This window comes from Rhinolophus ferrumequinum, chromosome 5 (assembly GCF_004115265.2).
Source record: "Rhinolophus ferrumequinum isolate MPI-CBG mRhiFer1 chromosome 5, mRhiFer1_v1.p, whole genome shotgun sequence".
NCBI classification, from domain to species: domain Eukaryota; kingdom Metazoa; phylum Chordata; class Mammalia; order Chiroptera; family Rhinolophidae; genus Rhinolophus; species Rhinolophus ferrumequinum.
Genome location: NC_046288.1, coordinates 16,456,459 through 16,472,302, shown reverse-complemented (window position 1 = coordinate 16,472,302; position 15,844 = coordinate 16,456,459). Strand labels below are relative to the sequence as shown.

Sequence of the window (15,844 nt, the reverse complement as noted above, 5' to 3'; positions counted from 1 at the left end):
GGTAGTTGATTTAAGTTATTCAAAGTAAACATTAAGTTTTTCAATTGTGTGTGTGTGTGTGTATGTGTGTATCATATACACCAAAAGATCACTGATGAGATTCCTTCTCATAATATAGCATGGGTTTAAATTTGTGATGAAATGATGATGGTGGTAACTATACTTTTTTCTTTGAGTAATGAATGTTTGCAGAATGTAATATTAAACTTTTAATTTTTATACTTTAATATAACACAAAAGATTTGGAAAGCTTGTTCTGCCCACCCTAGTTCTTTCACCTCTATCCCCCAACTTATAAACTATCAGTAAAAGTAAAACCTGAAATTGTATAGTAATCTTAATCTATTATTAAAAGGTCCTAGAAAGGAAGATTACAAGGTAGATTCAGGTTTTGAATCGGTTTTGCCATTGGTTTAGCAGCGGGTGGGCAGGCAGATGCCTGCTCAGAGTAGAACCTATTGCCATTTTTCACCATTGATAGAGTAGCCTTTCAGAGTCAATGAGCTCTGTCAATGTGAGCTTGTCAAGGCTACAACTTCATAGACCTGAGAGGCGGTTTGAGAGGTCAGCCCTTTTCAGGTTCGCTGTGATGCAAATGAACTTTAATGCTTAAACAACTATTGGAATTTTTATGTCTGCTCCTTGTTCTTTTTTCTTCACAAAGTCATTGACGAGACATTCAGTGCTTTTTAAATTGGAAGTTGCATTGTGCTAAAGACCTAGTACAGATTTACGGAGGGCTGAAAGCAGTTAGATCATGTTCTTTTCATGGTGCGATTAGAATCAAATCGATTTCCCTACAGCCTTCAGCATTCAGATGGCAATTTTAACAAAGCTAGGGGGCTAGACAAGGGACAAAACGACTGAACTGAATGTTAATTACACTCTGCAGCCTTATTTTCTTTTGATTTGGGGCTGACTGGCAACTAAATTAACAAAAAGTGTGACCATAACTGCTGCCCTATTTTCATTTAAAAGGAGAGCTGCCTCTAAAAGGCTATCTTTACAAAGAAACAAGTGAGATCTGCTGATCATTGTTAATAAGGGCATTTTTTTTCTTTAAAATTCTTGCCCAAAAAACTGTTCAAAAAAGTAATGTAATAAATTAGTTATTGGTGTATTATTACCTGGAGAGTTAGTTGGTTTTCTGATTTTTATGGCATAAGCTTGGAAAATGTAAGGCAGTAGTGGGAATTCATTGGTTGTTATGAGTTATAATTGGCACCTCTGTAACTGTAGTATGTCTTTAGCATGTTCATCGTACTGAAAGGTAATGTGGTAACTAGATTACAACAGATACAGTTTTATTATATAACATTAAAGTATTCAAAACCAGCTCGATCCTAACAATTTTTTATCTAGTTCATCCTTGCTTGATATGCAAATTTTCATATTTCATTATTAGTACTTATTTAGTTGTGCCACCTTAATAGTGCTGGATGCTGTTTCCTTCCCTGCAAGGAAGCTGCAGCTGCACCAAGTTGCAGTTGATTCTTGTGGCAACACTGTCCTTTTTGCACCTGCAGCTGTGTCAGTCTCATCCTAACACCTGGCACCATGAATTATCCTCTCCTTTATTCATACTCCCAAACAAGAAACATTTCATGCTGCATAGTACATATTGCAAAAAATCAAGTGATCTTAAACTACATTTCTCAGTTTATTTCTTTACCACTAATATTGAATTAAGTTGGTTTAAATACAGTCTTGCCTGTTTTAATACTTGATACGTAAATCCTACTTAAGTATTGCAAAAATATTTTTGAAAGAAATGGGCATTTAAATTTGTATCGTTTGGTAGATAACATAAGCCTTTTAGATGTTGATTGTTTTAAATCAGAGGCTAGTAAGTTTGAAACAGTTCAAAGAGATACAATGCTAAACACCAAAACCATATCTTTATTAAAATAGAGGACTATTTCTGTTCAGGTTACTATTTAGTGCTAGAATGTTGAGAGTATCATAGAGCACCCTATACTCAGTCACTGTCTGATACCTCTCTACTTTTCACACAAAAAGCAGCTGCAAAACAAAGTTTTTCTAAAACCAGTCAAGAGTAAACTTTTTTCTCATTTGTCTTCCAGACACGAAGATCGATTGAGAAGTTATTAGAATGGGAAAACAATAGGTTATACCACAAGGTGAGTACCACAGGGAGCAGCTTCGTACTGTTGGGGTCTGAATTGCACAGTATGGAAACAGATGCTTTTGTTGAACTAAAAATATGAAAGGTGGACAAATGGGTTAGTCTGTATGCTGCAATAAAATAGAACTCATTTTTCTTCCTTTACTCTCCTACTTGTCTAGCTGTGCTTGCACTGGAGACTGAGCAAAAGGAAATGTGAAACGAATAACATGATGGAATATGTAAGTTAAAGGGCTGTTTTGTGAGTTTCTCTATTAAATGATCATTTATTTTGCTTCTGATCTTATTCTTTCCATGATTATTAATCAGCAAAGGTGTCAGGAGCTTAATCTCCTGAGTGCCAGGATTTTCTACGGTTCACAGATGCATGGTTTCATGTGCAAGACTGATTTATAAAGTTATGAATGACTTGAAAACAAGGCTTCACTGTGTTCTGAAAAATAATAAATTAATTGCCAAGATAAAATAGCCTGAACATGTGTTGATGGAGTGTGAAATTTTAGATGCTGCATAAAGAATAACCACAACTTTGGTTACGCAGCAAGTCAGATATGGCTTTTTTATATAATGCTAATCAAGTTTCCAAGTATGGAAGAAAACCTTTCAGCCAAGCCACTGGAGCTTAAGAAAACTTTAGCCTTTATAAATTTTAACTACCCATACCTCAGTGGCCTTTAAAAAAATCTTTTAAAAGTGTTACTAGAATATTGTTTTGTAAAAATTATCTTAAAAGTAAGCAGGAGATGATATGTTGGTTTCCTGTGTTTATTCTTTAAAAAATATCTAAGTTGGCATATACATACAATGAATTTTAGAGTTTATTTAGTATGGTATTTAATTTACTAACTCTTGAATTAGTTTGAACAATTATTCTCCTTTTGAATAGTTCAGAATACTATAGAAAATTAATGGATTTTTAGTCTCCCTTGAGCTTTGGTGTTTTATTTTAAATATGGAAAGATTGTATTTTTTAAAAAAAGATCTAAGGAAGAATTAAGTGTTGAAAATTAAAGTCATAGTCTTTGTGAAGTAACTGGCACATCATTTCTGACAAATTCTGTCTATTCTTTGCAACAATTTAGCTATCGTAGGTTGTGTGTGTGTGTGTGTGTAAAAGATTGATTGAAGCAGTGCTTAAATAGTTGCAAATTGTCATAAAATCATTTTTCTCTGTATCATTTTCCCTTTCTTTCATTATCATGCAGTCAAATTCCATTTCTAGCCTTGGACATAAAATACCTCTTAAAAAATGTCTCTTTTTTTTTTTTTCCCATAGAATAGGTCTATTCAGTGAACCAAATAACGCAGAATTTTATCATTATGTATTGTATCAAACATGTTATTAATTCATGAGGATGAGAAAGGCACTTTATACTTCTTTATAATACTAATTTAAAAACTACATTCAAATAACTTGTTTTGAGTTTGACCTATGAAAATGCTAGTCTTGTATTTTCATCATAGATGGTAAGAGAATTTATGTATTTTGGCAGGAGAGATTGATATATAGGAAATTGAAAGCATTTTGTGAAAAAAAATATTTGCTATATTTATAATCCAAACACTAATCTCAAAACTGAGGCTTTTATTTATTTTTGCACACTTCTAAATTTGCATTGGAAAGGAAAACATAAAAGTTATTCCCAATGCTATTATTTCCAGGTAGAACTCTATGAATGTCATTCATTCATAAAATATACTCATTATATTCGTGTTTATTTTATGATATTCTTTTTTAGACTAAAAATAAAATAATCTTCCAAAACATTGCAAACTATGTGCTTTGTTTGTAAAATAGTTTATTTTGAATTTTGAGATAAGCACTACTACTAAAGCCATTATATTTTTCACACCATCATAGAAGATACTCAGAAGAGTAGTAAAAAAAATTTTTTTTAATTGCTAAAAAAATGTATTTTTTTCTAATTTTTTTCAGAGTGTGTATTATATTTGTGATAGTTGAATGGGGGAATAACGTAATTTCAAAAACTTCCTAAAAAATAATTTTAAAACGTTAAGACAGTAAATCATCTAGTAAGAAGAGAGTGCTTCCTTATCCAATGAATTGGGGCATTTTTACCATGTATTTCTCTTTGACCTCAACTTTAACTTACAGAGATTTCATTTGTTAAAAGAAAATAATTCTCATTGATTATATTTTCAATGTTGGAGACAATCTAGAAGAATACTAACTTGATGCCAACTTTTCTTCAGCTATGGTAGAGCAGTATGATTTAGAAGGAATGAGACAAGTGGCCAATATCTATGTGTGGCTTCTATGTGTTCACAGGATATATTCTTTAAAAACTAATAATAATGCAAATATGGTCAAAGATAGCCTTTATTTTGCATTAGGTAGTATACACTGTAAATTGTAATGCCTACATTCAAGAGCTGACACTGTAAAGACTGCTTGATTGAGGACATATTTGAAATATAGAAGTATTTACTGAATGTTGACTCATAAGTAGTTTAAACATTTAATCATCAAATTTTAGAGCTGCAAAGAATCTTGTTATCTAGTCCATCTAGTCCCTTTATTTTATAGGTGAGGAGGCTGAGAAACAGTCTCTAGCTCAAATGAACTAGACAGGAAGCTAGTGAATATTTTGTGGGCAAATAACACGTCAGGAGAGTGGCAAAGGTGACACCTAAGGCTTAGTGAAGTGTAACTAAACTAGGAGAGGAATATTTTTGAGCCAGGTGTCTTCTTTATTGAGGCAGATCAGAAGCCAAGAGAACTGAAGAGTAAAAATGAAGATGTCTGGTCCAGATGACTTAACTTTAAAGTAGAAATGTCCAAACCTACAAGGTCATATTAAGACACAGTTTTTAAAAAAGAATGAGGAGTTCACCAAACTTGGCAACTGTTCAAATCAAATAATATTTTTTTAGTTTAGTATCTATTCTATAAAGAGTTAGAATAAGGGAAAGAATTTATCGTGATGTAAGACAGTTCAAGTTTAAATGAATAAAAACGAGCTCTGGTCAACTTGTGTCTTTCTGTGCTGCTGTGTTTTGTCTTTGTTGGTTTTCCTTTAGTTTTTTTGTAAAAGGTCCTTTGGAACAAATTTTAACCTTTAATTTTGCTAACCTAAGAAGAAAAGGACTTAAAACAATTAAGAGATAAAGGACCAGTACCCTTTATCTAGAGATCACATATCCTGGTACACAGTAAGATGAGAGCAATTCTAGAACTTAAAGACCCATGGAATTGGGTTAGGTCGAAGGGAAGAAGCTTGAAGGAATCAGTATCCGTCAGCTGCAGCCACGTAGTGCAGCAGAAAGGCCAAGGCTTATGAGTTAAGACAATCCTTTGTTCCAATAGTGACTCCACCATCCCTGGTGTTACACTTCTGGGATCATCAGTTTCCTCATCTGTAAAATGAAGACGATAATACTTGCCTCTTAGAAAAGCTGTTGGGATTCAGTAGAGCCATAGAGTATGAACCACTTGGGGTGTAGTTACTTCTTAGTGAGAAGTACTAGTTGCGTTTTCTCACTCATTTGTGTGTGCGTTCTCCTGTGTGTCAGAGGCTCTATCAAAATTGTTTTAAGTAATGGACTATTGCTGAAGTTTTGTGAAGATAAAAATTTATTTAAATCTTTTTAAAACTCTTTTTTCTCCTTCTACAGGTCATCCTCATAGAATTTTTACCAAAGACACCGATTTTTCGACCAGATTAGCATTTACTTTATTTATAGAGACTTTCCAAGTATGTTGTCTTTCCAATGGTGCCTTGCTTGGTGCTCTTCTGGTGGTGACATAACATTGGTTCTACAGAATCGTGTGGTGTTTTTTCTGTTTTTGTTTTTTTTTTTAATTAAATAACCGCATGTTCTAAGTGTGCATTTTTGTCAAACTTTGCAACAGTTATTTCATACAGATGTTTAATACTTAAGTTATTGTGCTCTTTTCTGTTATGTATTGCTGATTTTCAAGGATTACTTTTTTGTATTATCAAAAAAATACATTTGAACTTAGCATAAAAAGTGGCCAGCCTTTTTTATTTTATCACCAAGGTGTACACAGTCCTTTATTAATTCTTTAATATAGAAAAACACCTTTTTAAGGCTCTACTTATCTATTCTAGCAAGCACACTCTTTGTATTATTTTTCTTCCTTTTAAATTTAGCAGTTGTTTTAAAATAGTAAGTTTTGTTTAATAGCTTTTTGAAATTTGACATATCTTTTCTCATACAATTCCTAATGCTCTGTTTACAGCAGAAATATCTGTGACATTATGAAGACCTATACAAAAGTTTTGGAAGTATTTCTGTCTTCAAAGGTAGCAAGGCAGGATTAAATTATTCTTATTAGAATAGACAAATCAGTGATTGGTATGCATGCATCTAATGGTTACTAGAGCTCAGGATCATAAAATATAGTAGCATTACAATCTGTGTATTTTTGATCAAGATGATAATAATGGCCTTACTTGGGTTATTTTTTATTGTTTATCAAATCTTATATACAAAAGTATGGAAATATTCCTTTAAAAAATGTCTAAGGAAAATATTTCTCCCAATCTAACATAGTTGCAAAATGGATATATGTTTCTAAAAGTTTTTGAAAGAAAGCAAAAGTTCTAGAATAAAAGTAACCTGGTGTTTAATACCCCATTGATACTTAGAACAGATTATTACTGAGAAATGGAGGATATATTTAGTTCTGCTTTTATCTACTAGTTTGCTTTCAGTCAGTTATGTGCACTTTTTTTGGTTGACATATCAATTTAAACCAGATCAGCTTGTTTCTTTTAAATATATACAAACATACGTATTTTTTTCTCCTTTTGGTTGTACATATCTCCATGCATTTTCTGAATGGCCTAGATGTACATTTTTGATTTTATAAGCCTGAAATTATACAAGTTTTAATGTGTGTCAAGAACTTGTTCCATACACCTGTGGTATCGAGCAATAATGTGAATAACTTTTGAAATTATATAAACTATGCTTAATAATTTGTATTAAGAATTGGTACCACTATAAAACCTTTTTTCCTTGTATTCAATCTTTTAAATAACAAGTTTCATTAATTTATATACCTGTATTTTTAAAAAATATTTCTTTGTACTTCTCCAGAGTACTGTAATTCTATATGAATTTGAGTAGTTGAATGCCAGTATTTTATTTTCTATATCCTATATTGGACATTAGGAACTATCTTAAAAACTAGGACTTTTTTTTTTGTGGTATGAAAATTGTTTCCATTGCCCCCCTAAAACACTTAGCAACTTAAATTTATAAAACACAACATGTTTCCTCTGAATAGCTCAAAATACAAAGAATTCAAACACTTCTCACTTTATTTACTTTGTGTCTAGGTGTGGCCTACCACCTTACAGTAGTACAATTAAAAGGTAATGCTATTTAAAAACTACTATTCCTCTGTCGTTTCAGTGTGGAAAATTCTTCTATGGAGAATGCTAAATCTGCCTCCATAGTCAGAAAGAGCAGAAAAATATGACTAGACTATGCAACACACGTCTTCCATATCTAAAATTTTATAAATTTGTAGAGCACCATATGGTAATTAGCTTTATAGGAAGAACTGTACCTATTTAGACCTAATTTTTTCTTCTGTTTTTAGTCTTTGTAAATTATAATTTTTAATTATTTTATTCCCTTAAGAATATTTTAACAGTGAGATAATTTTCATAGTTGATAGTATTAAATATCAGATTTTAAAAAGCTGTTCTAATTTTATTGAAAGATGTGTCTGTTGCTTAAAGATTCCCTAGAAATGTGCTGTCTTACATTTCTGATGTATATGTAGAAAAGATCTGTGAATGCTTAATATGTGGCATTACTGTAAGCCAAACTATGGCTTGAGCAGTTAGATATCTATGCCTGGGTTTTCATTAGTAGCCCCCAGGATAACTCCTCTGAGTCATGACTATAAGTGCCCATGTTACTGGAAATTAGAAATGTCAAAGACGCCTATGTTATGTGAACATTAGTCTAAAGGGAATATTTTAAATGATGATTGGTTTTCAGTTCCTGTTTTCTTAAAGTTTGTGAAACATGAACCTTATATAGGTACTTTTAAAACTGGCCAAGAAAAGGTATTTGCAGAAAATCTAATGTATAGATTTTACATAGGCTAATTGAATAACTTAAGATCTTTGTTTATACATTATTGGCATTTTACAATCAGTCCACCATTACTGTGTAGAAACATCTTTTATCAAATAATGTACTTTTCAAACCCTTTTATGTTTTAATACATGACTTGTATATCTGGGTTAAAATATATACCCCTGAACATAATGACTACAGTAAAATTTAAATGACACATTTAGCTGCTAAGGAAGGTATTTCCCTGCTCTCATGAGAGTCTCACTTTACCTATATAAAATGGTCATCGGATACTAAGACTCTTTAATGACTAGGTTTCATTCATTTAAAATATGAAAATGTAATTTAGGCCTAAAGTCAAGAAGTGTTCAAACCTTGAATAATAGTATACTGTGATTTCCTTTTTTTACTATAAAAATTAGTTTTGTAATTGAATAATTTTAAATCAAGAAGAACTTTCTCCATGGTTGTGTTTTCAGTGTTATTGCTTCTTTATGTTAGTAGACTCAGGCCAACTATATAAAACTTGACATTTCATATCTATCTTTGGTTTAAAAAGAAGGATATTAAATAATAACATGTACAGTTGGACCTACAGTTGCATGAGTTCACAACTATACTAGTTTTACATAACATTATGTACACAGACTGTTTCAACTTTTATGGTATTTTGCTTCAAAATTATAATCTTTCACTGCATGCCTGATTTTCACTGTAAATATTTGCTTTGGCTTAATCTGTACTTAATCAGTAGTACTAAATCAGAAGTACAAAGTGTTTAAAACTGCCCAACTGATTTCCAGCATCTAGTCCTGGACCTTTCTTCTCTTATCACACTGAAGCACTGTGGGTCCTTTTGCTGCCCGCTTGCTGTCCAGAGTGTTCTCCCAGTCATGGTCGGGACATCGTTCAGAATTGCCCTTCTGTCTTCCTTCCCCAAAGCTCCCAGTGAGAATGTTAATTCTTTTGCCATCTTAGCTAGGTGTTTAGAAGGCCAGTTAAAGTGAGTCAGTTACATTAAGTGATGAACAGCAGACAGTTCTGCTACGGTGTTACTTGCATTTTTAAAGGGGAGTTTCTTAAATTTCCAGTTGGTGCAGTGGTGTCACTTGGTGTTTTCCTTTTCGACAGACCCTATCAGTCCAGAATTTCCAGAAGAGAGTCATAGGATAGTTGCATATGGGGCTTCTGGAACCACCATTTCTGAAGAAATCTGGTTTATATCTAGTATTAGGGTGGAAAGAATAGGCTCAAGGCCAATCCTAAACCAAACAATTATCCCTAGGAGTTTGTGTTTAACTACTCTTAAAAAAAAAAAGAAATAAAGCAACTCTTAAAGTTTTCCGTAGATACAATAGCCAGCTTTTTAAAAGTTTAAATTTGAAGATTTGTCTTTAAATCTTGAGTTATTACCTTGTTCTGTACTTTTACAACAATTTTTAAATAGTAATGTAAGAGAAGCCTAAATATTGTTTATATTATTCTGTTTCTGTGTACTTGTTTCTGTAGTAGGGAGCAATATTCCCACCCCGCAATGGTAAATGGAAACAACAGAGGTTGTTCATGGCCTTAATAGACAATACTGAAAACAAGTTCAGAATTCTAATCCTGAATTTGAAATCATTTCTATGTTCTGCACGATCATCGAGTTGCTTGGCCTCTGCTTTTATTTTCGTTTCCACAAAAGGAAGATGCTATCACTACCTCATATTGTTTGATCATTTATTTTGCTGGGTTTTATTATGTCCTATATAAAAGTAAGTAGCTAGATGTTTAATAGTAATGATTGAATAGCTTTTTGACTTACTTACAATGTCAGCAAAAACTTGAGTTATTATCAAATTTTGCATTTAAAATTAAAGAGAATGAGTACTCTATGTACTTATAGTAGTGCTTTGAATGTTTAAAAGTCAGGTAAACATTAAATATAATATTTGAGAAAAGTTTTTTTCTAATAAGACCTTTTAAAATATAGTTTCATCTCAGATACTTAAAATCATGCTTTTTTAAAAAAAAACATTTTCTCTACTTCATAAACATGGTGCTCTGTCTGAATTTGAGAGTTTACTGCTTTTTTCTCTTGATGAAAAACAGATACTATATTGCTTTTCTAGCTCTTTATCTCAGAAATATTTCAATGAACTAACCACATTAGGCATTCTTAATTTTGGCAGATAAGCTATCTTTATTTTAAAGAAACATAATGTCAACCAGCCTTCAAGGAAACATAAGTAATGTCTCATGTTTTGGCTACTCCTTCATTGGACTAGAGTGTACCTTCAAATAGCAGATTTTTCTTTCCTATTATCTCTCCTACTGGTTCTTAATTTAACTGGTTCCAATTCTTTCTTAACATTAATACTACATAGACTTAAAATGTTCTAGAAGAAGAGTATTCTCTCAAGAAACCTTTTTTACTAAATAAAAGACTACTTCTCTTTCTCTTTTAATAGCAGCTTTTTAATAGGTAATTACAATAATCGCATTGCGTGAAGTCTTCATAAACAAGAGTTTGTTTTAACTGAAGTTATCAAAGCCCTCTTAAAATCTCTCTTTTACGTTTGTTGGAGCTAATGACATTTCGTCCTCTCAGAAGAGTTTAACATTGTGAAACTGGCAGTAGAAGCAAGGTAGACAATGATTGGGAAGCATATGCTGAAATCTACTGGCTGATAGAAATAATTGTATTGCTATCCTACCTGTACTTTGGTTTACAAGGGGGAAAATTATGCAATGGCCAGGAATTGCTCACAGCTTTATACTTCCTTTTATACATTACATATTACAATGGAAATTATTTTTTTAAAAAGTAAAATGTTCTGGGTAGTTTTTCTCTGCTATCATGTCTTTTGAGAAGAAAATGAGAGGCTACCTTGAATAAAGTATTCTGTTTATCTTTTATAATTTGTGTGACAAACACTTAAAAATACTAAATAAAGGATTATAGGAATTTTTTCTTATGTCCTTAATGAGCTTTCAAATAAAATAATTCTTCAGGAACTTATGATTGGTGAGCAATTATACAGGCCCAAGATCGGGGTCTCTATTAATCATGCTTTCAGGTAATTCTAGTTACATTAAGCTAAGTCTAGTAACATTAAAAAAAAATTAATTCGGTAAAATATACAGTTGAATTTTACAGGTATGTCTTACATTTTTCTTTCATTAAGAAATTAAAGCCATTGCCAAACAAATAACTGTTTTTGTTAAAATGAGCTATTTTTTTGGTTAGATAAAATTTTGTTGGCTTTCATAATTGTGCAGAAATATGTAGATGGGCTATGTTTAAGGTGGCTTGGTTTCTGGTCCTGTGTTGATTATAGTATATTTAGTCTTGTAAAATGAAGTCTTCATTGACAGGATTTTTCTAGTAAACAAATGGAGACTTAATTTGAACTAGGTGATTTTTTTTTTTCATTTTGTTTGCATGCTTTGCTAGTTCAGTTTTTGTTTTTAAGTGAGTCTGTTGTAACATATGACTTCAATACATGATTTCATGCTTAATACTATTGACTAATTCACAGCATTTGGTCTTTAAAGACTATAATGTATTAAATCAAATTTAAGCCAATTTAGGTGAAGTAGGGAAAGGGAGTCTGGAACTTAGAGATCAAACCACTTAAAAGGAAACTGACCAAACTAATAATGTTTGTTGAAATGACTATATGAATGAATACACACACATATTTCTTCTGTAGATGTGACCTGTATAAATATCTGGGAATAAAATAATTGACATTATGAATATGATTTTAGGAGCTATGTGCAATAAATTTAAACAAAATTTTATATTATGTGTTCATGCACTTCCATTATAGTTGGAAAAAGAGCAGGAAAATATGTAACATATAATTACCTTTTATTTTCCTCCAAAGATCTTAAGTTGTCCCTAAAATTTAAAAGCCAATACAGCTTTTAAATAGGGTTTTCAATATTCTATTTAGGTTTAGCATCAGTTTTTAAGCTTTCAGGGGGAGGCAAAAATAATTCTGATTACCACCCCTGTAAATATATTTAGCAGTATTGAACTAAAGTTTTATCTGTTGCATTGTATGAAATGACTTTGTCATACACATTTTAATTTTTTTTGGTTTTACTTGATTGACTCAGATTCTAGGGCAAACCTTTAAAAAATAGCTATACACACGTATGTATGGAAAAAATACATAATGTACATACACATAATTCTAAGATAAAGTAATTGTAACTCAGTTCACTAAGGCATCTCTCTGTAGTAGGTGGTCAAGTTGCTTTTATCTCCATCACCTGGATTGTTTTATAGTTAAAATACAAAATGATAATTGAGTCTATTTGAAACATTTAAAAACTAAAGAGGGAAATTTTGTGTTTGTGGGTTATTTCTGTGTTTCTTTGAGTCATCTAAATATTGTAATTTTAAAATAATTGATTCCTTATTTTCTGAATTTTTATTTTTTTATTCACTTTTTTCATCCTAACCAGAAAAATGTGAGAGTTCTCAGCAGTGTATTAGTTTCCTTTTCTTACAAATGGAGACCTAAGCAGACATGCCATTACTGCTTGAAGTAGTCACTATCTTAGAATCCATCACAGAAAGCCTAAAAGATAGCCCAACCTTTGTACCTAGAGTCTTAGATATTGTTAGATAGCCATTCAATTTTCTTTGCATTGTATGTGAGATGAATATTCCTTGAGACTTTTTTGTTTGCTTTACTAAAGAAATCAACGAAGAAAAAAAAAACCTCAAAAAACAAAACAAACAAAAAACACCCTGTAACTCATGTGAAGCATGCAGGGTGTTGTAATTTCAGTTTGCAAAGCGGTGTGATACAATGTTGCTGAGCCAAAAGCACACGATAGATTTAATGTAGCCAATTGTGTACTTTTGAAAAAAAGAGTAACTGTTCCCTGTGAGTTAATTTTGGATTTTTTCAAAATCTCTCTTTTAGGCTTTGTGCTGGATTCTTCCAGACAAATGCGTATTCCATGTGGGCCACTGTTCTGCTAAATGCTCTCAGTTCTCCTTTTGCAATCAAGATTATGTTGCTAAGGAGATTTTGCTTTTATTGGTGCCATTGATTTGTGTTAATACGTTTTGAATACCTCTCCGTATTCTTCCGTAGACAAGGCCAAAAGAAAAACTTCCCCGAGTTTCCCAATTTACATTACAAATGGAGCGGTGGTGTAATGAAGCCAATATAAAGTGGGCAGTTGAAAGGAAACTAAAGAAAGGGCACTCAAGTGAGAAATGAAGAAATGTGCCTAGTGTAGTCTGTGTGCTGCCTTCGGTCCAGCTGCAGGAACTGGCTCTGGCCAGAGGTAGAGTGAGTTAGTACCTCCCTCTGCAAAGACCACCCACTTTTTGGAGCTCAGGCTGGCACACCCTGTATTACCTCATTGACTAATATAGAGCCATTAAAAAAAGTGAGAAAACTTTTTCTGAGGTGGCAATGAGATGGTTCTCTTGCACCCCTAAACTCTCTTTGAGTCCTTCCTAGAGTGTGACTGAGGCTAGACTTTCTATACCTTGTACGTTAAGTTGTCCTTTAAAGGAAGCCCTATGGTTGAACCAGATCTTTTTGTTGTAAGGACTAGCATATTCAAATATTTTTGTTGGTATGTCGCTCTAGGTGAGAAGGACGTTAACTAAATGAAATTGAAGGTTTTATATGCCCCTTACTTTGTATCATATTCTAGACTCTAAAGACTCTCTTCTTGCTATAAAACTTAATTATTCTGTCTGAGTAGAAGGAGAATGCCAACTACTGTGTTTCCCCGAAAATAAGACCTAGCCGGACAATCAACTCTAATGCGTCTTTTGGAGCAAAAATTAATGTAAGATCAGGTCTTATATCTTATTTTCAGGGAAACCAGGTAAACATGTTTGATCCAGTGAAGTGATTTGCTTAAGCTGCAGTACCCGAAGATGCTAAGAAATACCTTTTTTATTTTATTTTTATTTTTTATTGGGGAACAGTGTGTTTCTCCAGAGCCCATCAGCTCCAAGTCGTTGTCCTTCAATCTAGTTGTGGAGGGCTCAGCTCACTGGCCCATGTGGGAATCGAACCGGCAACGCTGTTGTTCAGAGCTCGCAGTCTAACCAACTGAGCCATCCAGCTGCCCCATTAATACCTCTTTAGTGATTCACATTGTTCACACACATAGCCTGGTGTTAATACGTATGGTTTTGTTTTTTAATCAGGAAAATACTGCATTGATATAACTTGAAGAAATTTTAGACATTTCAAATTAGAAATGTCAATGTAGGAACTACAAAGGAAAAATGCTACATATTCTGAGGAAATTAAAAATTGATCACTAGGGAAGCATCTCAAGCTTGTATTATTTGGAGATGAAAAATGGCTATTTCTGTTAAAACAATTCAGCAAAATGAAAGTATAAATTATCAGTTCTTTAATGTTGAATGACCTGAGTAAGAAGCATAATTGCAGAAGCATTCTGCTGTCACTAGGAAATACGAAACTTAAAATAAACTGAAAAGGAAATTTTTAATTCCTACAATTACATAGTGTCTTTTCAGTTTTTTTCCCCCAAAAGATACTTATTAACTACTGTGCATCATGGATGAAATTAACAATTTCTAGACTAAGTGTGATAACAATTTTTGTCTTATATCCCCAAATTTTGGTTTACATGTACATCTGGGATTTTTTTCCTGTAATATTTTTTAAGCTTTTAAAATTAATAATCTACAGTTTAAAGACTGAAGTTGAAAAATACCAATGGGTACACATATATATGTTAAGTAGTTTTTATTTTTTAATTACAGTTGACATACAGTATTTATTAGTGTCAGGTGTATAACGTAGTGATTAGACATTTATACAACTTACGAAGTGATCACCCTGTTTAATACCCATCTGACACCATACATAGTTATAATATTATTAATTATATTCCCTATGCTGTATTTTATATCCCTGTGACTGTTTGAATTTATTTTTTTAATCTGGTATTTCTGGCTATATTTGTCAATGGTTTATATATTAATGACACCATTCTTCCATGGTACAATTCTAAAGTTAAGAATTGTAAGAATGAGGAAAACAGCTAAGAATTAATTACAGGTGAAAAGTAGTGAGAAACACAAATATTTTTATATTATGTATCGAGAGCTTTATTTTTTCAAATTGGAATTAATTTGTTGAAACTGACTTAAATTCTTACCCTTGGAAAGGCCTGCCTGCTCTGAAGCGATAGCAAACCTATTCGTGTACATAAAACAAGCAGTATAGTTTTACTGTGAGCATCAAACATGTAACAAACACTCTTATGAAATTGTTTTCCAAAGATAGGTAAAATTCAGTCGTATGCTAAGATTTATGAACTGAAAAGCCAGTTTTTTATAGTCTTCTGTTTGTAACATAGCATTCTATGCTGGAAGGTAACGGTAGAAGAATGCAAGTGTAAGAGATCAACCACTCTGCTCTGATCAGCTGACCAATATTGCTTCTCTATATTGCTGAGAGCAGAGATGAGTTAGGTAATTTATAAATGCATGCCATGTTTTAAAATACTATCAAAACCATCAGCAATGAGGCTGCACCAGGAGAGAGAGCTCTGAAGAAAGTATGTGTGTAGGAAGTATGTGTGATCTTTTCCAATTCTGTCACT

At 32.4% G+C, this 15,844-nt stretch overlaps 1 protein-coding gene across 1 annotated transcript in view; it reads left to right on the top strand.

Annotated features, from left to right (window-relative positions):
• CHIC2 (cysteine rich hydrophobic domain 2) overlaps positions 1–6,139 on the top strand; it is a 45,630-nt gene extending 39,491 nt beyond the window's left edge. Inside the window, exons 4-6 of the mRNA XM_033105589.1 lie at positions 2,085–2,141; positions 2,308–2,367; positions 5,783–6,139. Coding sequence (XP_032961480.1) covers positions 2,085–2,141; positions 2,308–2,367; positions 5,783–5,833 — 168 coding nt within the window. The 3' untranslated portion in view covers positions 5,834–6,139. The remainder of the gene's footprint in view (positions 1–2,084; positions 2,142–2,307; positions 2,368–5,782) is intronic.
• The last annotated feature ends 9,705 nt before the right edge of the window (positions 6,140–15,844 follow it).